This window comes from Trichosurus vulpecula, chromosome 5 (assembly GCF_011100635.1).
Source record: "Trichosurus vulpecula isolate mTriVul1 chromosome 5, mTriVul1.pri, whole genome shotgun sequence".
Lineage (NCBI taxonomy): Eukaryota > Metazoa > Chordata > Mammalia > Diprotodontia > Phalangeridae > Trichosurus > Trichosurus vulpecula.
In genome coordinates, this window is record NC_050577.1 from 265,795,848 (window position 1) to 265,822,720 (window position 26,873).

Genomic DNA, 26,873 nt, shown 5'->3' on the forward strand with positions numbered 1-26,873 from the left:
AACACTTAAGAGGTTGTTGATAACTTTGGAGAGAGCTATTGATCTTGAAAGAATGACAATGACTTTTCAAATGTGGTCAAATCCTGACTATTTTAAACAATCTGAAATAAGTAGCTGTGGAAGTCAAGCACAAAGAGAGTCCTGGGATTACTTCTGGAAACCAGTTTTTCAAGCTACTTCCAAAATTATGTAACCTATGTCAACCATTATAGAGTTTGTTCTAAGAAACAAACAAAATTAGAAATTTGCAATTTGTTTATGTCTCTCAAAGCTGGTGAATCATGCATATAGAGATACGCATGGGAGTTCATTGTGAAAATGAGCCCAAGGAAGGATAGACAAAGAGGACCTTATATCTTCAGAGTAATTCCCTCTCATCCCTCCCTTTCTTGATCAAGATGCCTGTCAGCCAAAATTATAGTCTGTATATGTGTTAACCATAATATGAGAAAGGAATTTCTTAGTAGGATGGATTGTAAATACGGTAAGATAGGAGAAGTGTCAAAGTGTCCATTGAAATTACAGTTCCAGGATGTCTGTGTTTCTTCTATCATTAACATGACATAATATAACATAACATAATGTAATATAACATGTGTCCATAAACTACCATGATAAGAAAAGTACCATTATTCAAGATAGTGTCCCATTCAAGGAAAGTTGTCCTTGGCAGTCATAAACAGGAGAATGTTTCTGGTCAGCTTCATCCAGCCTTGTAGCTGTTGACACAGGAAGGGACATTTTGGGTTCACTCAGAGAGCAGAGCAAAGCATGTCTGTTATGCTAGAGCACACAAAGCATTATGGTAAGTTAAGCTCAGAGTGGGCAAAAAAATGTCTTTCTCCTGATTGGCCAATCCAAGTTTTAGGCTTTTCTCAGGTGAGGAGGGTTCAAGGAGGTTTGGGGAGGTTCATACCCAGATACCTATCTGAATGGGAGAAATCAATGAGGAGAAGATGACATTCAACTGACTGAAAGGGAAGTCTGACTTATGATCTATGGATAAAAGTGCTGACTTTCTCCCAACCCAGTGGAGACTGAGAGTAAATTATTAGAACAAAAATGGGGCACCACATCTTCTACCAATTCTTTGTGAATGTATCCATCCCTCTCTCTCTCTCTCTCTCTCTCTCTCTCTCTCTCTCTCTCACACACACACACACACACACACACACACACACACACACAGAGAGAGAGAGAGAAAAAGTTTACTTGGAATATTTTGAGAATACATTTGAAAGAATAGGTCAATGTTTTCCAACAAGGTAGGGAGTAGGGATGCTCCTTCCTTTCAACCAGAGCAAATGAAGGTCCATTCAACCCTCTACACCTTCTCTGGACATGTTGACATTCTCCCATTAACACATCCCCTTCCAACGGGCAGAACTTCAGTACCTCTTCCCGTATTTCTGAATGCCCAGAGTCACAAAAGCTTGCTCACATTCGGACATTTTCCTTCAAGGCTCAGCTCAAATATTCAAGCAATTGGTGCTTATCCAGGGGTGTGATGGAAATCTGACTTGGAAGAGTCAATTGCTAAATTTTCATTGCGAGAATTTACACCTCGAAAATCAGCAAGCTACAAATTGGGGCTTGATTTATTGTTCAGGGGTGGGTGGGAATCAGAGAAGGCTTTGTAAAAGAGGGAATACTTCAGTTGAGCCTGGAAAGAAAATGTCGGACACCAAGCAATTAGTGTTTCTTCCCTGCGTGTGCTGGAGACTCGACTTGCGATAGCCAATCGCTAAATTTTCATCTTGAGAATTTTACACCAGGAAAATCAGCAGCTACAAGTTAGCGCTTCATGTATTATTTTGTTGATGATAGAGATTCTAGATTTAAGAAAGTGATAGATTACACAGTAACAGCCATATTTTGCGATGACTGACTTTGATAGACATAGCTCTTCTCAGCAATGCAAGCACCTAAAACAAAACTCCAAAAGACTCATGATGGAAAATGCCATCCACATCCAGATAAAGAAATATAGAGTCTGAATGCAGATCGAAGCATACTATTTGCTCTTTTTTTGTTTTTTCTTTCTCATAGTTCCTCCCATTCATTCTAATTTTTCTATATAACATGATTAATAAGAAAATATGTTTAATATGAATGTATATGTAGAGCCTATATTAGATGGGAAGACATCTTGGGGAGGGGGGGCGAGGAGGGAGGCAGAGAAAATGTTAAACTTATGGAAGTGAATGTTGAAAACTAAAGATAAATTTTTAAAAAGAAATTAAAAAACAAAGTGCCAGATTTACCAGAAAGTAATGGAAAAAATGTCAATAATGCAGATTAAACTTAAAATTGTGTGCAGCATATAACCCATCCCCCCCAGGCAATTGCTAAACCTTTACCAATACTTTTACCCTGTCTCTTCCTCCTCCAATTTTGTATTTATGTTTGTACTGTATCTTCCTACAGAATACGGGCTGCTTAAAGGCTGGGATTATTTCCTTTCCCTCTTACTATGCCGTGGTGCCCAATGTAGTGCCTTGCACACAGCAGGAGCATAATAGATGTTCGCTGAACTGCTGACTGCTGATGACCTCCCTCCTGGTCTCGTTTCTTTAAGTTCAAACTCATCTCAAAGGTCAGTCAGGCTAATGATTCTTTAAAAAAAAATTAAAAATTATACTTTAATATTCTTTTTTTTTAATTTTGAGTTCCAAATTCTCTTCCTCTTTCCAGCCCTTCCCAGGCAAGAATGTGATATCAATTATACACGTGAAATCATGCAAAACATATGTCCATATTCAGGTTAATGATTCTTGTAACATTTCCCTCCTCTGTGAAATGATGGGGCGGAGGACTGCGTGAGCTCCAACGTGCGCCCATCTCTAACGAGTCTCACGGGATCCGTATGATGGCTACAGAAGCAAATACTTCCTTCTCCCTTCTCCAGCAGCAACTGCCCTCTCCAGTTTACAGAGCCAGAAACTACAAGTCCCAGCGGGCCCCGCGAAAGACCCTTTCCCGTCGCGCCCTGGGCGCGCCTGCGCAGTGACTCAGACTCAGGATTCCCATCTCCCGCCAAACTGTGAGGCTGGGGTTTCTCTTCCCGCCAGAGGTGCTGTCAGGCAAAACCCCCAAGGCTCATGGAGGTGTTTGACCCCAACGAGCTGCCCGAGCTTCTCAAGCTTTACTACCGGAGGCTCTTTCCCTTCTCCCAATACTATCGCTGGCTCAATTATGGCGGAGGTGACCGGGGAATGGGCTCCTGGGGAGGGGGGAGTAGCTGCGGGGTGGGAGGGTGGGGGACTGGGGAAGGCGGGGAGAGCCTTGGGGGAGCCCTGGACTGGGGTGCAGCCATGTCCAGTTACAAAGAGTGACCTGATCAACCCCGCTTCTGGGGACTGACCTCCTTGACCCTGGCACATAGGAAGTGCTATACTGTGGAAACGCTACATAAATATTAGCCATCATTGTTGAAGTGCCGTGTAAAAGTTAGCTGTCTTCCTTATTGTTGTTCCTGTTGAAACACTATGTAAATGTCAGCTATCGTCGTTGTTGAAGTGCTATGAAAATGTTAGCCGTCATTACTGTTACTGTTGAAGCGCTACAAAGCCGTCGATGTTGTTGAAGCGCTACATCAATAGCTATCATTCTTGTTGAAGCGCTATGTAAATGTCAGCCAGCATCATTGTTGTTGAAGTGCTATGAAAATGTTAGCCGTCATTACTGTTACTGTTGAAGCGCTACAAAGCCGTCGATGTTGTTGAAGCGCTACATCAATAGCTATCATTCTTGTTGAAGCGCTATGAAAATGTCAGCCATTATCGACATTATTATTAAGCACCATATAAATGTTAGCTATCATCATGATTGTAGTCGAAGCGCTCTGTCACCATCATCGTTATCCACAGTGAGGTATCCACAGTGGCTCGGCCAGAGTTACACAGCCAGGCTGTATTTTAGACAAGACGAGAAGCCGGGTATTCTTGAGTCTGGGGATGCCTCTGTAAGCTTCCCAGCGCTTCCTCTCACCCCTTACCACATGGCAGTTACTTAATGAATTCTGGTTGGGTTGCATTGGAATAGACTTGTTCCGCTGGCTCCCATAATACCAACCTAGGAGCAGCAGGTAGAAGTTGAAGAGGAAGGTAACGCGTGGAATGGAAAGAAAGTACTTCCCATGAGATCTTTCCAGAGGTAACAGCCTGCCTATAGAAAGTGAGAGTCGCTCCTCTCTTAAGGTCCTTGAGCAAAAGCTGGGTGAGCACTTCATTGTGTTGTAGACTGGCTTCTTGTTTTAGTTCTGGGTTGGACTAGATGCCCCCTGAGGTCTCATCATCTGAGATTTTGTGGATTCTCCCCATTCTTCCCCCCAATCTTGTGAGGATCGCTGCTTAGAGTTGGAGGAGAAGAGAGGTATTGCACAGTTTGAGCTTTGAAATCCTAGGGCTCTGGGAACTGGGAGACCTGGGTTCTAATCCACCTTCTCCTAACTCACTAAGAAAATGAGAGGGTTGGCATGGAATTTTGATCCCTTCATCATAGATCTATGAAGAGCAATTCACCAGGATCATAGCTTCATAGGTCTGGAAGGGAAAAGGACCTTCAAAATCATCTAATTCAAGCTTCTCATTTTACAGATGAGAAAACTGAGGCCCAAAGAGATTTAGTGACTTTCCCAAAGTCACATGGGTGACCAGGTGAGCCAGGATTTGATCCCAGGTCTCCATATTCAAGGTTCTTTTCCGCTATACCAGGAACAGGACTTAACATCTTTCTGCCTCTATCTAATACACCTATGAAACTGAAATATTAATCCTGAGAAAACCCTATTGAGGGACTAAGAAGACAAATCTTTTTGTCTTAATTTATAAATCAACCAAAACATTCAAATAAATAATATAAGAATGATCTTACATAAACCATTGTTTACATAACTTATGTAATCCAAGTTGTTTGCAATTTGTTTTTAAATTAGGCATGTTAATTTTAGCAAATTTCTTCCCTGATGATCTTCTTTCCCATGTGTATTTTTTTCAGGTTTTGCTGCTGTTATTTTTAAGTGTTATTGGGTGTGTTTATTGTTGTCTTTCCATCTTCTGAAAAGAGAATTATTCAGATATTCCCTCATCTGTTTGTTCAAGATCAGTGTTCTCTAAATTTATTTTAAATCATGCATCCTTCACAGTGAAAGCTTTTGAGCACTCATTCCCCAATGTAGGAATAGGGGCTGGGCCTATGCTTTCATTGTTATAGTGAACTCCCAAATGAGGAAGCTCCCTCTACCAATGCAGAGCTTACAGTCAGTCTGAGGGAGTTGCCTAGAGAACACAGAGATTAAGTTGCCCAGTGTTAGAAGTGTCAAGTATGTGTAAGAGGTAAATCTCCCCTCTCCCCACGTATTTATATTCAATTTTTTATAAATTATATAACTGTGGTATTTACTTTTAAAATGATGTAAAGATGGAACAAACAATATTTTAAATAATTTTAATTTTATTAACAGTTCATAAAATATCTTTGCTGTCATAAAAACATTTTCAGCGAGAGCAGGGTGATTGAATATGCTTTATTATTCTTAAAAATCTTGATTTAATACTACGTGATGCTACAATTAAGTTACAATATTACTGAAAGTGAAAGAACACAGGGGGGTACCATTGTCAACCATTCTGTATCTTGTAATTCCCACTCTTCCTTGTATATTGTAGTTACACGACCATCTGGCATGGATCAAGTGAAATCATCAGTGTCAATCCATATATTATGTATTAGTGAAGCTTAATTTCTGCCTTTTATATACTTAAAAATACATTTTATTTGCATTAATAATTTGTTTTTCCCAAATGCATATAAGCATCAATCTTGCGCCTTGTTCTTGTTGAATCCTGATAATCAGCTCTTGGTTTTCTATAAACAAACCCTGAGACTAGGTAGAACCTGAATCTTACAATCAGCAGGTGGGGAGGACTTGGCGTGTAGCACTGCCTTCTACCTGCTTAAGGAAGTAATGTTCTTAGAAATCTAGACTAGAAATAATGACTGATTGAACAAGTCTCTTTACTATGTCTCCTGTCTAAAATACAGAGAGAGGTAGGCATAGCGCAGTAACCATGCTGGAATACTTATCTGAGGTCTCCTTATAAGTACCTCTTCCTGGAGCACTGCCTTGTTTTAAGTTCTCTTATCTCCCTCTCTTTCCACCCTCCCTCATAAGTAACAGGCCCACCACAATTCTATGTACATGTGAGTTTTTTTTATTTTTGCTTCTACAGCACCTATCATAATGCTTTGCACACTTAAACGATACTTGTTGAATGAAACTGAATAGTAAGCCCTCAATATTTATTGACATGATTAATGTCGTGTCTGCTTTGAGCTGAAAGATGGAAAAAACTAAATTTAAAGAGAAGCTTGTATTTTGCAGTGGTAAAGAATTATTTTCAACACCGGGAGTTTTCATTCACACTGAAAGATGATATATACATTCGCTACCAGTCTTTCAACAACCAAAATGAGATGGAAAAGGAAATACAGAAATTGAATCCATACAAAATTGATATTGGAGCAGTGTATTCCCACAGAGTAAGTGTCTGCACATTTTTACGAAGTGTATATGGGGCCCCCAACCTTGTTGAGGTAAACTTTTTGGATATATTCACAATGTTGCTAAAGAAGCGTGACTACAGCAAGTTGTACAAGTTCATTAAACCAGAATTGATTGAGAAGGGGAGTGACATGGTCAGACCTAAGTTTTAGGGTAGCTCTGTAGGGGATGAATTGTATTATGGAGACACCTAAAGCAGGGGGACTGTTAGAATATCGGCTCAGCAGTCAAAGCAAGAGGTGATGAGGACCTGGACTAGGCTTTGTGAGTAGAGAAAGGGACAGCTGCCAGAGGCCTTAGTGCATGCAGATGGCAGAAGGGTCGTGATAGGTGTGGTTAGGTAGGGGGTAAGCCATTGTGATTGGCTGTCACAAGGTGGGTGGGATGTGATAGACCTCACCTCCCATAGGGTGGTCACGGACATCTGCAGAATACTCCCTTCCCCACTTTGGAAACCACTCATTGCCCTAAACCACTGACTTCTCAGGAATCTAAAGTTGAACTGGTCAAATTCAAATGTGAGTTGGCAGTCAGTCAAGGCTCAGTGTATTGTATGTTGTCGTTGCTGTTCAGTTGTTTAGTCAAGTCTTATTCTTCGTGACTCCGTGTAGGGTTTTCTTGGCAAAGATATTGGTGGAATGGTTTGCCATCTCCTTCTCCAGTGGATTAATTGAAACAGGTTAAATGACTTGCCCAAGGTCACACAGCTAGTGAGTGTGTGAGGCTGGATTTGAATTTGGATTCTTCCTAACTCTGGCAGCTCAGTGGTGCAATGGCTAGAGCATTGGGCTTGGAATCAGGGATCAGTTCCAATCTGACCTCAGACACTTACTAGTTGTATGATCCTGGGCAAGTCGCTTAACCTTGTTTGCCTCAGTTCCTCATCTATAAAATAAGATGGAGAAGGAAATGGCAAATCATTCCAGGATCGTTGCCAAGAAAACCCATAAAAGGAGTGACAAAGAGTCAAGAGTTGGACACAACCAAAACGACGCAACAACAAAAACTTCCTCACTCCAGGCCAGATACTCTATCCACTGAACTACCTAGCTGCCTCCAAGGCAAACAGAAATTAGGTGACTTGCCCAGCATCACACAGCTAGTAAGTGTCTAAGGCCAGATTTGAACTCATGTCAGTGCTCCGTGTATTCTCTGTCTCAGTTGTACATGATAGATAACCACAAAACATTTGTTTAATAAAGTTGACTGGAAGGTTGGTTTGAGAAGATCATAGGATTTGAGGGGATAATAAAAGGAACTCTGTTTTCCTCAGATTAAATCTGAATTAAAAAAAACTTAAAATATCTTTAAAGAAATGCTGTTTGATAACTTTTATGTACCGTAGTCAAATAGGCTTAACTGAAGTTCCCCTTCCTATGCAGATCCGTCCCTGGTCCCCTAGTCATTAAAAAAGTGGATCTCTCTTCTTTTGAATAGATTTTAGCATTTTACATCTCTCTAGTGCACTTACATTGTTCGATGAACATTTATTAAGGGCCTACTATGTGTAAGGCACTGTGCTAGGGCTCAGGATACAAAAACAAAGCCATCTTTACACTCAAGAAGCTTACATTCTACCGAAAAAATGAAAGATAGACATAAGATAGTAAATACAGAGTAATTTCATGAGGGAGACCATGCTAATAATCAAGAGCCAAGAAATGCCTTAAGTAGGATGTGACACCTCAACTATACTTTGGAACATTCTTTAAGGGGGAGGGGTATTCCACACATCAGGGGCTACTTGTTCAAAGACATGGGGGCCAGAGATTGAATGTGTATAGGAAACAGCTAGCAGTACAGTTTGGCTGGAAAAAGACATTGGGTGAAGGAGAATGATATAAAATAAAACTGGAGAAAGATGCAGGAACCAGATTGTGGAGAATGTTAGGTGACAAGCTAAGGCATTTGCATTTTATTCTCAAGAGAAAAATATTTTAAACATATTTGCTATGTCTGTTTGAAGAATATCTTTTACAGTTGGGTATAGGATAGTTTGACAATGGAGAGAGACTGGAAGTGGTGAGACCGATTAAGATTACTTCATTCTAGGCTAGTGGTTGCCAATGTAGAGGCTGTGTAATGACTCCAAGAGAACCATGACTTAACCCCAAGGAATGTGTGATCAACTAATCCGAGAGTGGAAAGACAGTCACATGCCACCCTCTTCCCACTTTCCTCCCTACTCCCTACCCCCCTTAGCCAAATGAGGACTTGTCTCCAATACTCCAGGTGAGGCCCTCATTATCCTTCCCTTGGATGATTGCAACAGCCTCCTAATGGTCTCTGTGCCCCAAGGCTCTCCTCCTCTTCCACCCCTGTCCCTCTTTGAGAACTGCCTGAAGGGAAGTTTAGACCATACCATTCCCTACTCAGTAAATGCCAGTGGCTCCCTAATGACTCTAGGTTAAAATATTATTTCCATCTTTATCTTATCCTTTTTTAAGGATTTTAAAAATCATCTGGTTTTTTGTGTAGTTTATGAGCGTGCATAGTGATAATATACTTATTAGTACAGTAGTAATGTATATAAAATGTACAAATAAGTAAACAGAGAGAGAGTACACACTCAAAAAATGTTTACTGATAGGTATGTGCCCTCAAAAAAGTCTGAAGGTCTCTGGTCTAGGCAAGTGGTGATAGCTTAGCTTGGGTACAGGTTGTGTGGATAGAGAGAAGGGGATGGAAATGAGACACAGAATCAAAAGACTTGGCGACTAAATGGATTTTTGTGGGGCAGGGAGATGGAAGAATTAAGGATGAGTCCAAGATCAGGAACCTGGGTGATGGGAAAAGTAGTAGGAGAGGGGTGGGGAGATATAATTACATTTTGGAAATGTTGAGTTTGAGGTGCCTACTGGGCATCCTGGGGGCGATGTCTAAGAAGCAGTTCATGATGCAAGCCTGGGTGTGTAGATCTGGGAATCAAACAGAGGTGATAATTGAATCTAAGATAGCTGATGAGATTACCAAGGGGAAAAGAGAGGAGTGTGTGTGTAAGAGAGAGAAGTGGGGTGGGGTGGGGAACAACACACTGCCCTTGTGGGGTGCCGCCCAAGCTTACCAGGAAGGAGGATGACAAAAAGCTATGAGGAGAACTAGAAAAAAAGTCATCTTAATCAAGGGCAAAAGGCGTGGTCAGGAGGATGGGCTTATTAGTGTCAAAATCTGCAGCTACGTCAAGGAGAATGAAGACAGAGAAGGACATTGAATTTAGCAGTTAAGGGGCAACACTAGAAAGAGCCATCCAACCTGCAGGTTGAGTTGAAAGCCCATTCTTAAAAGATCGAGAAGTGAGAACCAAAAGGTAGCGTAGTAGAATGGACAGAGCACTGGATTTTAAGTCAGAGGACTTGTATTCAGATCCTGGCTACTGTATTTCCTAACATTGTGACTTCAGAGATCTAGGACTTGGGAGCTAAAAAAAGGGCTTTAGAGATTATAAGACTGAAGACCCTCATTTCACAGAGAGGGAAGCTGATGCAGAGGATTTAAATGACTCAGCCAAGGTCTTGTTGGTAGGAAGTGAAATGGTCAGAATCAAAACCATATTATCTCATTTTCTCATTAGTTAGTCTCAGTTTTCTCATCATAAAATGGATATTATAATACTTACGCTATCTTCTTCATGCAATTGTTGCTAGGAATGTACTTGTAATCCTTAAAGAGTTATATAAGTGTAAGTTGTCATCATTATCTCATAGTTACATAGATATCTTATATAAGCTACTAGGTTATAAGTTCTGTGAGGGCAGAGATTATGTCTATGTAAACTTTGCATCTCCCAATACTTAGCAGAGTACTCTTAACAGAATAGGCACCTAATAAGTGTTTTTCACATTGAAGTAGAAATCCTTAGAAAAATTTATAATTAGCATATTATTTATTACAATATTTGTTTATAAAGTATTTGAAAAGATTTACCTTAAGATTAAACACTCTAACAGTCAATATATATTGAACACCTATATAAACTATTTAGCAAACCCTCTGTTTTGTTTTGTTTATTTGGGGGAGGGATCATCTTTTTTATAAGATTTTGAGTTCTTAATTTTTCCCCCCTCCTTCCACTCCCACCTCCCCGAGACGGCATTCAAACTGATAGGGACGATACAAGTATGATCATAGTAAACATACTTCCACATTACTCATGTTGTGAAAGAAGAATTAGAACAAAAGGGAAAAACCATGAGAAAGAAAAAACAACAACAAAAAAGAGAAAATAGTTTGCTTCAATCTGCATTCAGACTCCGTAATTCTTTCTCTGGATGTGGATAGCATTTTCCATCATGAGTGTTTTGGAATTGTCTTAGATCATTGCATTGCTCAGAGGAGCTAAGTTTGACAAAGTTGGTCATCAAACAATGTTGCTGTTACTGTACTGTATTCATCTGGTTCTACTCACTTCACTTAGCATCGGTTCACACAAGTCTTTCTGAGTTTTTCTGAAGTCTTCATGCTCACCATTTCTTATGGAACAATAGTATTCCATTACATTCATATATCACAACTTGTTTAGCCATTCCCCAATTGATGGACATCCCCTCAATTTCCAATTCTTTGCCACAACAAAAAAAGCTGCGATAAGTATTTTTGTGCTTGTGGGTCCTTTTCCCTTTTTTATGATCTCTTTGGGACACAGACCTAGTAGTGGTATTGCTGGATCAAAGGGTATGCACAGTTTTATAGCCCTGTGGGCATGGTTCCAAATTGTCCAGGATGATTGGATCAGTTCACAACTCTACCAACAATATATTAATTTTCCAATTTTCCCACATCTCCAACATTTATAATTTTCTTCAAACCCTCTTTTTAATAGCTAGTATAAAAGTAGACAGGGCCAACCCTCATTAAATTATCACAAATTCCTAATATGTAAGATCCAAATTAATGAGATTTAACTAATTTAACCTGAATATCTATGCTTTCTTCATTTTGGCCACTATTCTATATGTGATGGTTAGTTAATAGTAGAGCAAATGAAAATGCTTGCTTGAAGTCAATAGATTTTTTTTTGTCTTGTCCACAGCCCATTCAACATAATGCAGTGAAGCTAGGGGCTTTTCAAGCTCAGGAAAAAGAGCTGGTGTTTGACATTGACATGACAGACTATGATGATGTGAGGAGGTGCTGTAGGTAAGGACATAAGCACCTCAGAGCTATATGGAGGGGTTCCGTTGGCTAATGGTCACTAATGGTCACTCTGCTTCAGTTCTGCAGATATATGTTCTAGATGCTGGACCCTTATGACAGTGGCCATCCACATCATAGACAGAGCTCTAAAAGGTAAAGTATCTTACATGGTTTCTGAATTCTAGACACTATATTTTAGTAGGGATGCTGGCAAACTGTAGCACATAGATAGAAGGGCAACCAGGATAGTGAGAGGACTCAACAGTGTCATGTGGGAAATGGTTAGAGGAAGTAAGAATGTTTAGCCTGAAGAAGTATAAACCTAGAGAGGCTGTTTTCAAATATGTGTAGGACTGTTAAATGGAAAAATGATGGGGCAGCTAGGTGGCGCAGAGAGTAGAGCACTGGCCTTGGAGTCAGGAGTACCTGAGTTCAAATGCGGCATCAGACACTTGACACGTTTACTAGCTGTGTGACCTTGGGCAAGTCACTTAACCCCAGTTGCCCTGCCTTTCCCCACCCCTGCAAATAAAGAAAGAAAAATGATTAGATTTATTCAGGAAATATAACCATTGAGTTCCATTGGGTGGAAGGTTCTAGAACTATATGTCACCTCATTACAGAAGAGAAGACTTCCTAATTTAGATCAGTGGTTTTCTTTTGAGCATTAGTTATACTGCTATGTTGTTGTTCAGTCTTTTCAGTTGTGCCAACTCTTCATGACCCCATTTGGAGTTTCCCTGGCAGATACTGGAGTGGTTTGCCATGTCCCTCTCCAGCTCATCTTACGGATGAGGAAACTGGGGCAAACAGGGTTAAGTGACTTGCCCAGTGTCATACCTCTAGTAAGTGTCTGAGACTAGATTTGAACTCAGGAAGATGAGTCTTCTTGACTCCAGGCCCAATGTTTTATCCACTGTGCCACCTACCTGTCCTTATACTACTATAGCATCTTTTTTTCATAAGTTCTCAAGTTGTGCTAATGTATTATTATCCTTAAATATGTGATAGAAAAATGGAGTGTTACAGTAATTACTATTTGCAAACAAAGTATTGTGTAGATTTATTAGGAGAGAAAAAAACACCCAATTTTTCTCCCCACAGAGGACTTTGGATTTAAACATTGCCTCTGGGTATATTCTGGAAGGAGAGGTGTTCATTGCTGGGTCTGTGATGAAACAGTCAGAAAATTGTCCTCAGCAGTACGCTCTGGGATAGTAGAATATCTAAGTCTTGTAAAGGTATGGTACTCTTAACTACAATTGAAATTTACTTATATGCCAAACATTATTAAGTCTGGAATATTTAGTAGTACAGCAAATGAAAGCTTGGTACTCTGTTTATTATGATAAGTACATCCTTTAGATTATCCCATTCTAAAGTAACTTTAATCATGATGGCTGATTTTATTTGGAAACTCTTAAGGAATAATTTGATATTTCAAACTTGCATGTAAGTTTTTACTGTCATAGTAAAACTTTCCAGAAGTTAATTTGTTTTTCCTATTTGTTTGTGTCAAGTGAAATTATCATATGAAATTGCAGGTGTCGGAACAGCATATTAAATAGCTTCCAAGCATCCACATTTAAAGAAAGAATATAATCAACATTTTGTGTATTTTTATAACCTCGTGGTTACCAATAATAATAACAGAACATTTTGAATAATTTTTTTTTATTTTTCTTGTACTATTTAATGCACAAACAGTTCTTTTTTATTATTTTTCAGGGCGGAGAAGAGATGAGAAAGAAGGTTCATCTCGGCACAAAGATTCACCCTTTCATCAGGTCTGTTCAAAAAGACACTGTAATTCAAGATTTTTTTCATGTTTTCTGAGATATACTTCATATATGTTATTCTTTTTTATTTTTATTTTGCCAATTTCAACTTTTGTCTTTTAAAATGCTGTTATGTGATTAAAGCAGGTTGCTCAAAATTAAAGCTATGAATTATGTTCTCTATTCTGCTGCTGCTGATTAGGTTACTATACTGTCTGAGGCTATTCCTGACACTATAGTTTTGTGGGCTTTAACACAGTTAATTAACATTTGCATATCTAAACATCAACTCAGTGAAAACTGAATAATAGATGAATTGAATTAACTAATCCCAATAAATAACAGAATTCATATGTGCGTGTTGCTTATGATGGATTTGTGGTTTTTGTTCCTACAGAAAATCAATAAATATAGTAGAAAAATATTTTGAAGAATATGCCCTGGTTGGTCAAGATATTCTTGAAAATAAAGAGAACTGGGATAAAATTTTAACTCTTGTCCCTGAATATATCCTTTCTAAAAAGATTATTAAACTAAGTGTCTTCATCTGTGATACTGTGAATAATTGTTTTCTGCCCTATTTTCGTCCTTTTTATCCTTCGAGTCTATTAATGTAATTTTTTTGCCCTGTGGATTTCTTTCCTTCATTTCCTAAGGAACTGCAAAAATAGTAACAAAAAATTGACATTCAGAAAATCTAGTCAACTTAAAAATCAACATGCTATAGCATCACATTTATTCTGTCTTTGGAAGTTACCACTCCTTCAGAATTTAGGAATACCGCTTCTTCCATATAACTAAATGAAGTTTAAAAATATGTAGATCTAGGAGAATTTGTCCTAAGCTCTTATTGCATTTTGTTGAGGAATAAAGTAGACTGATTGGGTTGTTGCTGTTTCGTTAGGAAGGCTTTCTGGCATGCCATCATTATGTTGTGTCGAATGGTTAAAGATTCTTTTACAAATTGTGGCTCTAAAAAATGAGTATTTACCCCCCAAATATCTGCAAATTTTAAGCCCTCTAATGAGGATCCATTGAATAAATCAGCTTTGGAATTGGTTTTATTTATGCCGTAAGCTAATGTTCCAGTTTCTTAACTGCCTGTCACGTATTCATGCTGATCTTCAACAAGGATTCCAGAAATGTCATAATTCAGTCCAGCGCTGGGAGCATTTGAAGAAAGTAATGAGCAAAAATCGGGTATGTTTCACTAAAATACTTGGTTTGGGAAAGGGAAAGAATATGATTTATTGAGTACTCATTTTTTTTTTCTTAGTGTGTTGAAAATGGCCGGTCATTTTTCCCTTGCTAAAAAAAAAAGAGGTGTGGCATGGTCTAGAAGATCAGGTTTGATACATCCTTTTGCCATACTGGCCTGTGACTTTAACATGTGACCTTAAGATGACCTTATAAGTGCCCCACATAGTCTTGTAAGACCAGAAGTTGTAGAACAGATACCCATCTGCATTGGTACAGAGAGTTTCTTCATCAGGAGTTTGCTATACCAATGAAATCACAGAACCAGACCAAAAAGAAAAAATAATGTAAAAGGTTCTCTGCTGCTTATCACATTGGACTTCTGTTTATTTTTAAAAGGCTGTTAAAAATGAGAAGTTCGGACCCTGGGTAGAGTGGGAAATCATGCTACAATACTGTTTTCCTCGGCTGGATATTAATGTTAGCAAAGGAATCAATCATTTATTGAAGAGTCCATTCAGCGTTCATCCTAAAACAGGTACAATTTAAATAAGCACAAATAGGAAATGAAAATTCTTAAAAGTTTTTATCTTAGCAAGAAAGTCTTATGGGTAGAGTATCCTCTGCTGAGATAGAAAGGTTGAAGAGTTGGTATCTAGTAGTAATCCATTAAGGTAACTCAGTTAACTGTCTTTCTATATAGTCAAGTAATAACAAATTTAAATTTTAAGAAACATCATGTACCTCTAATGTGCCAGCCACTCTCAACTAAACAATTGCCACTAACTATGTACTTTTTAAATGGATCTATTATTTACAATATTAATATCAGAACTCACAAATTGGAAGGAACCCTAGAGAGATTAAGTTATTTGTCCACTATTATATTTCTAATTAAGGGCAGAGTTGGGATTCTTAATTCCCAGCCCACTACTGTCTCTGTCATTTTCGCAGTAGTTGTAAAATATGTTTTTAGATCTTTTGATTATTTTAATGATTCCAATTAAAATGAAAATTAAAATTGCCATACTGGGGAATAACCATGGCCCACCCAGCACAGTGCTTTGCCTTTGACAGAGGCATTATTGGATATGTTGTAGTGGAATGTGGTTTTCCTCCTTAGAGTTGGTACATCCTCAAAGTTTGTATTCTCTTGGTGTAACCCCTTAGGGCTCTGTTGTTCATGATTTTATCTAAACCTTTTGAAGCTATTTTTAGCCTATCCCATCTCTGGGTGATGGATTCAAATAGTACTTCCTCTTCAGTTGTCTGAAACTTAACTTCAAACTTCAAAGTGATACCCTTCATTTCATGGTTCAGAGAACTGGTGAATAAGCCAGTGTTCTCTCTGTACAGACTATGCATGAGTTTATAAACTTTGTTGTATGACAACTCCAAACATTTCTCAAAGTGCTTCTAGTTCAGCTTCCCCCCCATTTTATTTTTAGAAAAAGTATTATTGAATAATTTCTTATGACAGACAAATTGAGATGATTTGCTCTCTGTTAACAGCAAAGAATTAAAGCTATTTGTTTATTTTGGTTCTTGTAGGTCGTATTTCTGTTCCTATTGATTTGCAGAAAGTGGATCAATTTGACCCATTCACCGTTCCTACCATAAGGTGTGTTCTATATCAATGGCTGCCCTTTATTTAAATTTTCTTAGAGACCTTTGTTCTGAGTAGGCTTCCTAAAGGAGTAGCATAGTTTGTAATACAGCTGTTAATTAAGTAGTTACGTTATAATGACAACCTAGACCCAACTTTGAAGTTCTCTTATTTGTAGCCAGATCTGTCACGAATTAGATACGGTCTCCACTAACGAAGATGATGGGGACAAGGAGAATGAAGCTGAACCTGAAACCAAGCGTCGAACTAGAGGTAGGTGGGTGATACATAGGTGCCTCCCTATAACTCACCTTGCTCATAGGAGAGCCCTGCATATGTAGATTCAGTATGGTCAGTTCTTAATGACAGTAGTAACGGTATCATAGCCATCAGCGAGCGTTTCAGTGCTTGCTATCTGCCGTCCACATTGCTAGGCTCTAGAGATCCAAGTACAAAGAAAGAATCGAGGAGGCTGCACTGTAACGCATCACCTGCCAGTCATTTATCACATCGTGTTGATTCAACATCCTGGTCATCCTAATAGGCCCCTCTATCTTTGCCTTCTCCCCTTTTCAATCTGTCCATCGTATTACTTTTAAAATAAAACTGCGTATTCAAAGATCTCCAGTTATCTCCTCGAAAATCTTCAGTGGCTCCCTACTGCCTATCAAATAACTTTGAAACTATTCTGCTTTGCACTGAAAGCCTTCCACAATCTGGCACCAGTCTATATATCTGGATTTATCTCATATTATTCCCTTCCACATACTCCACACTGGAGCCTAATTGGACAACTCTTGACTCTGTCATCTTACTGTCTTTACTGATAATATTCGTCTTGCCTAGAATGGCTTCCCTGCATTTTTTTTAATTCTAGCTTATTCTTTAAAGCACAACTGAATGACCAATGGCATTTCTTCTATAAAATCTTCCCTTATTCCCTTTGATTAATAACGGCTTTCCTCAGATATGGACTTCATAACAACCTGGAAAAACCTACACAATATAATGCTGAGTGAGTGGAACAGAACCAGGAAAACATTATACACAACCACAGATATGTGGATTCTGTGATGACTAGCCCTGATAGACTTTGCTCTTCTCAGCAATACAAGGTTTAAAGACAACTCCAAAGCACTCGTGATGGAGAGAGCTAGCTACATCCAGAGAAAGAACTATGGAGTCTGAATGCAGACTGAGGCAAACTATTTGCTCTCCCATTTTTTTCTTTTGTTTTTTTTTTTTTTTGGTTTTGCTTCTTCTTTCTCATGATTCATTCCATTGGTCATAATTCTTCTTTACAACTTGACTGTTGTGTAAGTTTAATGCAAAGGTATATGTAAAAGATGTATCAGATTCCATGCCGTCTTGGGGAGGAAGGAGGGGGGAAGGTGGGGGAAGAAAATCTGGAACTCAAAATCATGCGGAACTGAGTGTTGCAAACTAAAAATAAGAATCTTAATTTAAAAAGAAAAAAAATTAATAGCTTTCCCCCTCAGACCTCACATAACACTTTACTTTGCAACTCTAATACATTTAACATGTACTGGTGGGGCAGCTAGGTGGCACAGTGAGTAGAGCACCAGCCCTGGAGTCAGGAGGACCTGAGTTCAAATCTCAGATACTTGCCACACTTACTAGCTATGTGACCTTGGGCAAGTCACTTAACCCCAATTGCCCTGCCTTCCCCCCTCCAAAAAAAAAATGTAATGGTATGTATTATGGAAAAAGGATAAATTTTAAACGGGCCAGTGGATACCACCTGGTATTATTTCAACTATCCAGATTTTTATTATGGCAAGTCTAGAGGGCAGATCATTTTGTCTCATTAGAAATGACATCTCCGTAGTAGCTAGTTTAATTGACTTTCAGCCCTTAGAGAAAAAAGCTAACCTAGGCAAATCAGACATGAAACTGTAATGTATTCAAGTTTGGGCGACTATGCTATAGTGAAGAGTCTGAAAAGCATATACAGTAGTAGATGAAGAAATTGGGAATGTCTCACCTGCAAAAGATCAGATGTAGAGAGGAATATGATAGATGTCTTCAAATGTTTAAATGGATCACGCGGAAGATGGGATATGTATATTCTGTGTAGCTTCAGAAGATAGAACCAGGACCACCGGATAGAAATACCATGGAAGCAGTTTTCAAACCAACATGAGGACTTGTGTAATAATTAGAACCCTACCAAAATAGTATAGGCTGGTGGTATTATTAGGTGGCATAACGGTAATAACCTAGTGGCTTACATAAGGGATGCTATCTTATTTTTAATGAGGTACCCATCTCTGGAGGCTGTGGGCTAAGCTTTGGTGACTTTGTCAGGAATGTTGCTTTGAGTGGAAGGTTGAACTAAAATGCAGTGATCTCAGAGGTCTCCACCAAGACTCTGAGTCACAGAAGTGGCATGTATCAGAGGAAGAGCACTGGATTTGGAGGCAACGGACCTGCGGTTCAGCCCCAGTATTATCATTTGCTAGCTCTGGGACCTTTAACACGTCTCTTAATTTCTCTGGGCCTCAGTTTCCTCATATGTAAAATGAGTGGGTTGAAGTAGGTGACCTTGAAGGAGCCTTACAGCTGTGTAAATGATCATACAACCTAGGTCCATGATAATAACAGCTAGCATTTATATACTACTTCTCACTTTGTCTCATTTGGTCCTAACATCTATGAGATAAGTGCTGTTACCATCCCTATTTTGCAAATAAGGAAACAGGCTGAGTGAACCTGTGACTTTCCCAGAGTCACACAGCCAGTAAGTGTCTGAGGCAGGATTTGAACTCAGATCATCCTTACTCCAAGTCCAGCACTATCCAGTAAGCCACCTAGCTGCCTCTTTATGGTTACAGCATGCTTGTCAAACAGTACTGTGCCACAATCACTAAATTAATTGTGCTTCCTCACCTAGAGTGCATTTCACCTGAAGGCAAAGGACAGCTGTAGCACCACCTTAACCATTTCAGTCTGTAAATGTCTTCCATATCTAGGCTTCTGTAGTACTTAATTATCTGTTCAACTGATTTTGCTCTTTAATCAGATAATTTCTTCAGAAGAATACATCTTGTTTCTCCAATTAAAATCCTTTAGAATAGACACTGTATCTTACACTTTTAAGTGTGTCAAGTGTCTGAAGTCGAATTTGAACTCAGGTCCTCCTGACTCCAGGGCCGGTGCTCTACTCGCTGCGCCACCTCGCTGCCCCATGGTATGATAGCTAAAAGTCAGAAAACGTTTTCATTATGACAGTGCTAGATTAGTGAAGTTTTGGCTCTAACTTATTAGATTTAAGATCCTAGCCAAATGACTTAGCCTTTGACCTCTGAGAATTATAATACTTGTACTACTCCCTCACAGGGTTGTTATCTGAAAGGTGCTTTGTAAGCCTTAAAACATTGTCTTAATGAGGTTGTTTGTTATTACAATTAGTGATAAAGTTATTCCTGTGATATGTCAACTAAGATCAGGAAAATTCGCTGTGAGACTTTTTTTTTTGTAAAATACAAATTTCTTATATTATCCAACTTTTCAGTGAAGAGGTGTTTTGGGACTCTGTGCCACCAGTCCAAAACAGTAGTCATTAATGTAATCTATTAGATGAATAAATGAAGGTCCCCTAAGTGTTTTGTGGGCAGCTAGATGGTGCAATGGATAGAGTGCCAGGCCTAGAGTCAGGAGACCCTAAACTCAGCCGCGGACACTAACTGTGTGACCCTGGGCAAGTCACTTAACCCTGTTTGCCTCAGTTTCCTTATCTGTAAAATGACCTAGAGAAGAAAATGGCAAACCACTCTATTATCTCTGCCCAAAAAACCCAAACGGGGTCATGAAGAATCCAACATGCCGGAAAAGAATGAACAACAGCAAAGAAATTTTTGCAGATGTTTTAGATTTGTTTTATTTTTTAAATTAAGCCTGCTTAAGTGAGGATTGGGACTTATGCAGGGATACTCCTAGACTACTATAAAACGGAATATGAGATAGACCTGTAAGCCATCTTAACCCCTTCCTTTCCAAAAGTTTCCAAAGTAGATTTTTTTTCCCTGCACATGTACAACTCACATAATATAAAAGAGAAGAGAATTCAACATAAAACCTTTGCTTCATATACTTTGAAAAAATGTATATTCTTTCTCTCAGCATCACAGTCCTAATGTCTCCAAAAACCATAGGCCTGATCACCCTAAAATATATTGCTATTTTAGGAAATCTATTATTAGAAGCCAAAATTTCTAAGAGGAAGAAGCTTAAATAAATAGTAATTTGACTTTGCCTATTACTAGAATAGACTATGAAAGCAGTCAACCAAGCAGAAGTGGCGTACATTAAAGAACATTCATAGACCCCATAAGCACAGTTGTGATGCCTTCGATGCTAAAATGTTGAGTTGAACACATTTTATTTGTCCCTTAGATTATAAGAAGACAAGTCTGGCTCCCTACGTGAGAAGCTTTGAACAATTTTTAGAAGAACTGGATAAGTCCAGAAAAGGAGAACTTCTGAGGAAGAGTGGTAAGCATTCAAAAATTAGCAAAGTTTCCATGGCCTTCCCCCTTTAACCTGTCTGTGGGGGAGGAATAAAGTATAGGAAGAAGGAAGATGTTCAGGTTCTAACCTCAGCATTCCCTCAAATTATTGACTTGGTTTTGATATCCTTAAAGTGTTTTTGAAAGTTGTAATCCCCTTCTCTAGAAGTATATGGCAGTACTATGGAAGTATAAATTTCTTACTTCTTTTTGAAGCATCTATATAAAAATTTAAGGAACAGAGCCCAATATAGTACCTCCTATGTAGCAGGAAATCAATAAATATTTGTTGAGAGAATTAACACAGTTGTAACTTAAAATCAGAAAGCCACCTTAATTGCCATGATGAGACACTATTAATATTAAGTTCTAAGTAGTCCTATTATACTGTACCAACCTACAATGTAGGTTTCAGTAAACATAAGAGCAAGTCTCTAAGAGGACTGAGAATTCATTAAAAACAATATTTAAATATAGAAATGATGGGTTGTTTCTTACTATCCTCTGATATTACTTTGCTTAAAAAAAAAAAATCTGTAACTTTCTATTTTAGATGCACAGAGAGACTTCTGAAGACAACAGCTCCCTTTATACCAAAGTGGATTTCTCTGACCTTCAACCAATAGCTCATTACATCCAATCATGTTGGACCATGCACAATATAATTATTGGGTCATAGCTTACAAATGTTAACAGAAGTTTATATTGAAAAGGTTCCTAATGCCATTAAAAATATATTTTACAAATGTAAGGCATCTGGCAGAAAGAGAATTTGGTGATAGTTGAATTTGATATCATTTTCAAAGTATATTTTTTTTTTTGTAGAGGAGAAATCAGGCTTTCACAGATTCCAGTTCATTAGCTTTCTGGAATAATTTGTAACACAGGGGTACCTTTAATATTTTTTGGTAACCACAGTTTTCACCTTAGTTACTAAAAATATTATTAAAGGCATCTGAGCGATAATACACTCAAGATCCTAATTTCAATTCACTGGAAAGAGGAGATTTTCCTGATAGAGGAAGGGTTTGTCCTCAAGTTTATTAATGTCGTGTATGTTCTTAAGTCACAACAGAACTTTTCCGAGTTTTTGTTGGTCAGCCATTCATACCCCCAGTGCCCAGCCTTCGCAATTAATTTTTAAGTAGCACATAGAAACTTTTTTACCTTTTAAAAAATTTTTAATTTAAAACAACCCCCCCCCAATAAATGAGCCTTTCCATACAAAACAGAGGATTGCTTATGAAACTGTGAATCTCTGCTTCATACTTCTTGCTTTTTTAAAATGATAAATTTTATATGTTGCTTTCCAAACCAACTTGCTTATCTATACTTATTTCTATTCTCTTCTATGCATTTTTTAAAAATGTTTCAGTGGCCCACTTTATTTGGCATCGTAACTGCTAATATGCTTTCTCCCCCAACCCCCACCCTTTACTCCTCCATTAAAAACTGAAAAAAACAAAACTTGTAACACCTAAGTCAAACAAAACGAATCCACATAGTGACCGAGTTGAAAAATGTATATCTCTTTCTGAACTTGACTCCATCACTTTTTTGTCAGGAGATGGACAACGTGCCTTGCCTCTGGAGACGTGGTTGGTCGTTGCATTGATCAGAGTTCTTAAATTTACCCTTCTAGCTTTTTCTTGTCTTTGAGTTTTCATTTCCTTGTTTTTATTCAGTGATGGTCTTTTCTTCAGAAATGCTTAAAAGTCTTCTATTCCATTTCATTTTTAAAATTTCAGCCTTACTTGCTGGTTTAACACTATTGATCCTAAGTATTCTTCATGGCTGTTTCCAAAGAAACTACTTGCCGCTACTTCTTGTTCCCATGTTCTTAGAATTCTAAAATTAAGGAACAGTCTGGAAATAAATATTGGCTAACCTTACTGTCAAAGACTTAGAGTTATGTGATAAAAAGCACGTTGACATTTTAAACTAGCCAAATACTTTACTTTGAAAATATATTTTTAATTTGGTTTCATCCAGGTACCTAATTTTGTATCAATATGATCCAAGTGACAGATTTCTTTTATTTACCATTAAACTTTTAAAATGCTTTATTAATGTTCTTTTTTCATATTAATGTACTTCCTACCAACTCACCTCTCCTTTGCCCCCAAGGGGAAGCCCTCCAGTATAGAAAATTTATATAATCAGGCAAAACATCAAAATATTGCCCATATCCAAAAAATGTACATCTGATTCTGGACCTCTGTTCTTTCACTTCTCTACCAGTCAGTAAATATGTAAGTGCTTACAGGCACTATGCCTGGTGTTGGGGATACAAATATTAGTAAGTCCCTACTTTCAAGGAGCTTACAACCTAATGCAGAGGGAGGGAACCATACAAAAGAAAGCTGAAAAGAGATGGTGAAAGGGCCCACATGGACTGATGGAGAAGCCAAAGTTCATTCACAATGAGTGCTGGTGAGTGAGAAATGAGACATCAGTCCCATTCCACTCTTTAAATGGAGAAATTTATGGTTCTACTCTCCAATCAGAAGGGCAGAAGGTACTAATGAAGTACAAGAATCAAGGCTGATTACATCTTACAAGATAATGAGATTTCCCAATGATGAGTTTACTGGGAGCATGGGAGAACCCAAAAAGTCCACAACAAAAGTACCCAGGTGGGAAATGAGATGCCACCAAGACATCCCCAGCCCTTAGCACAATGCCTGGCACATTTGTTGTTGTGTTCAGTAGTGTCTGAGTCATGACCACGTGGACCATAGCACACGAGTCCTTTCTGTCCTTTACTATCTCCCAAAGTCTCTCCAAGCTCATGGTCATTGTTTCTAGGACACTATCCATTTCATCCTCTGCCATTCCCTTTTCCTATTGCCTTCACTCCCAACATCAGTCTTTTCCAATGAGTCCTGTGTTATCATCATGTGGCCAAAGCATTCCAGCTTCAATATTTTACCTTCCAATGAATAGTCTAAGTTATTTTCTTTCTCTAAGTATTAATTGATTTGATCTCCTTGCTGTCCAAGGGAATTTCAAAAGTCTTCTCCAGGCCCACAATTTGGAAGCATCAATTCTGCAGTACTCAGTTATTCTTATAGTCCACTTCTCACAGCCATACATTGCTGCTGGAGAAACCATAGCTTTAACTATGTGGACCTTTGTCAGCAAGACGCTGTCTCTCCTCTTTGTATGCTGTCCAGATTTGCCATAGCTTTCTTTCCAAGGAGCAAGCATCTTTTAATTCCATGGCTGCAGTTACCATCTGCAGTGATCATTGAGCCCAAGAACATAAAATCTGACACTGCTTCCATTTCTTCTCCCTCTTTGCCAGGATGTGATGGGACCAGTTGCCAGGATCTTAAGTTTTTTGATTTTTTTTATGTTAAGCTTCAAACCATCTTTTACACTCTCCTCTTTTACTCTCAGAGGCTTCTTAATTCTTCACTTTCTGCCTTCAGAGTGGTAATGTCTGCACATCTGAGACTAATATTTCTCTTAGCAGCCTTACTTCTGGCTTTTGATTTGTCCAGCCTGTCATTTCACATGCTATGCTCTGCATATATTACATAAGTAAGGTGACAATATACAGCCTTGTCATGCCACTTTTCCAGATTTAAACCAATTATTTGTTCCATGTCTGGTTCTAACTGTTGCTTCTTGGCCAGCATACCAGGTTCCTAAGGAGACAAGATGATCTGGTACTCCCGCCTCTTTGAGGACTTGTCACATTTTGGTGTTACCCCACACAGTCAAAGGTTTTAGTGTACTCAATGAAGCAGAAACAGATTTTTTTTCCTGGAACTCTCTTCCTTTCTCCATAATGCAACAAATGTTGGCAATTTGGTCTCTAGTTCCTCTGTCTCTTTGAAAACCAGCCTGCTGGGGCAGCTAGGTGGTGCAGTGAGTAGAACACCGGCCCTGGAGTCAGTAGGACCTGAGTTCAAATCCAGCCTCAGACACTTGACACACTAACTGTGTGACCTTGGGCAAGTCGCTTAACCCCAATTGCCCTGCCTTCCCCCCTGCAAAAAAAAAGAAAAGAAAAGAAAACCAGCCTGCTCTTTTGGTAATTCTCCGTTCACGGTTCCAATTCAAAGATCACTCACTCACTGTGATGGGATGCTCTTTACTCAGGATTGTTAGACAAGAGAATACACTGAAATGCCTTTGACAATTTTTCACTGGCCATCTCCCATGCCTAGAACCTTGTCCCTCCTCATCTTTACCTCCTGGTTTCCCTGGCTTCCTTAGTCTCATCTTATGAAAGAAGCCTTCCCCATCCTTAATTTGCATGCCTTCCCTCTGAGAATACCTTCAATTTATCCTATCATTGTATATATGGATGTTTGTATACTGTTATGTTCCTGGCACATAGTAGGCACTTAATAAATGCTAGTTAGCTGGCTTTTTATATAAGTCTTGGGGCTGTCTTGGTTGATGGACTAACAGATAGAATATTTTATATATCATGTACTTATTTTAAATTTTATTTTTTCTCTGCCTACTGGGTTTTGTAAGTAATAAACAGAAAGGCTATTGATTTTGGTGGATTTTTTCATATGCACTACTTTATTAAAGATACTATTTGCAATTAATTTGTGATTGAATCTCTAGGGTTCTCTAAGTAAAACCATCATATTGTCTACAAGTAGTGATGATTTTGTTTCTGTGTTTTCTCTTTGCTTCTGCATATTCCCTAAATTCCTTTTTCTGGTGTTACTGCTTCAGGTAGCATTTCTAAAACAGTTAAATAATGGTGGTAACAATAAGTAACCTTTCTTTACCCCCTAATCTTTTTAGGAAAGCCTGTAGTATTTGGTATTTCTTCTACCCCACTCAAGATCAAATCTGTTGTGCCATTGTTCCTGGATGGGGCATGTCAATCTATTCCCCCGTGGTCACAATCACTGTCCTTGTATGTTTCAGACCAAAGTGCTCCTCCTGACCACCAGTCCCCAGGTTTGCCCTCTTCCCAATGAGAATTCAAGGTTTAGGAGGGAAGGAACAGTTCCTTCTTTTTGTTGTATCTCCCAGCCTTGAGCCCTGTGCTTGGCACATAATAGGTGCTGAGGATGCCTTTAAAAAAGAGATTGAACATCCATCCTTAGCTATCTATTTAAGCAGTGAGTCAAAGAGGATCTTCTTGAAGGTTGAGGCTTTTTGTTTGGGTAACTACAAATGAGAGGACAGGCCATCCATCTAATCCATTAAGCATTTATTATGTGCCTACTATGTGTGAGAAATTGTTCCAAGTCCTGATGATGCAACAACAACAAAAAGTCCCTGCTGAGCTCATGAAACTTGTAAACACATAAGGATATACATAATGACTTATGAAGGAGAGAAAGTTAAAGATAGGAAAGAGGGCTTATAAAAGGTGACATCTGGGTTGAGCCCTGAAGAAAACTAGGACTCAGAAGTATTCAGGGCATGTAGAAGGCTAAGTCTGGTTATCAGTAAGTAGTCGAATTTAACTGAAACAATGCATGAAGGGTAATGTGAAAAAAGGCCTTAGACTCGTACTATACGTGCTAAGCTGAGGAGTCTTAATTTTATCTGAAAGGCAATAAGGAGATATTAAAGGTTCTTGAGAAATGACATGGTCCCTTATGAATTAATAGGTGTATAGAGGATGAATTGGAGGGAAGAGACTATAAACCAAAAGTCCAACTAAGAGAATGTTGCAATCAATAGTCAAGGAGAAATGATGAAGTCCTGAACTAGGGGGTTGAATAGAAAGAAGGGGGTAGTTACGAGATGTTATAGAAGTAGAATCAAAAAAGGACTTGGAAACTGATTGAAAAGGGAAGGCAAGCAACCAAGGATGACTCTGAGGCTGCAAACCTGGGTAACTGGAATGATGCTGTTACCTTCAAAAGAAATAGGGAAATTCAGAAAGGAGTGCTTGGGGAAAAAGACAGTAAGTTTATTGAGTTTGAAATGTCTGTCAATGGGACATCCAATTCAAATTAACCAAGAGGTGATAATCATGTAGGACTGTAAGCCAGGAGAGAGATAAAGGCTGGATGTATAGATGAAGGTCATAGGCATAGGAATGATAATTAAGCCCATCGAAGCAGATAAGATCA

The 26,873-nt window shown here is 38.7% G+C and overlaps 1 protein-coding gene across 1 annotated transcript; it reads left to right on the forward strand.

Annotated features, from left to right (window-relative positions):
• Positions 1-3,013: 3,013 nt before the first annotated feature.
• PRIM1 (DNA primase subunit 1) lies at positions 3,014-24,810 on the forward strand. Its single transcript, XM_036762033.1, has 13 exons — positions 3,014-3,204; positions 6,386-6,543; positions 11,595-11,701; positions 11,778-11,851; positions 12,803-12,939; positions 13,427-13,485; positions 13,874-13,983; positions 14,585-14,676; positions 15,073-15,211; positions 16,225-16,294; positions 16,458-16,552; positions 20,696-20,794; positions 21,362-24,810. Exons 1-13 carry the CDS (start codon positions 3,102-3,104, stop codon positions 21,379-21,381), a joined length of 1,263 nt encoding a protein of 420 aa, XP_036617928.1. The 5' UTR covers positions 3,014-3,101; the 3' UTR covers positions 21,382-24,810.
• The last annotated feature ends 2,063 nt before the right edge of the window (positions 24,811-26,873 follow it).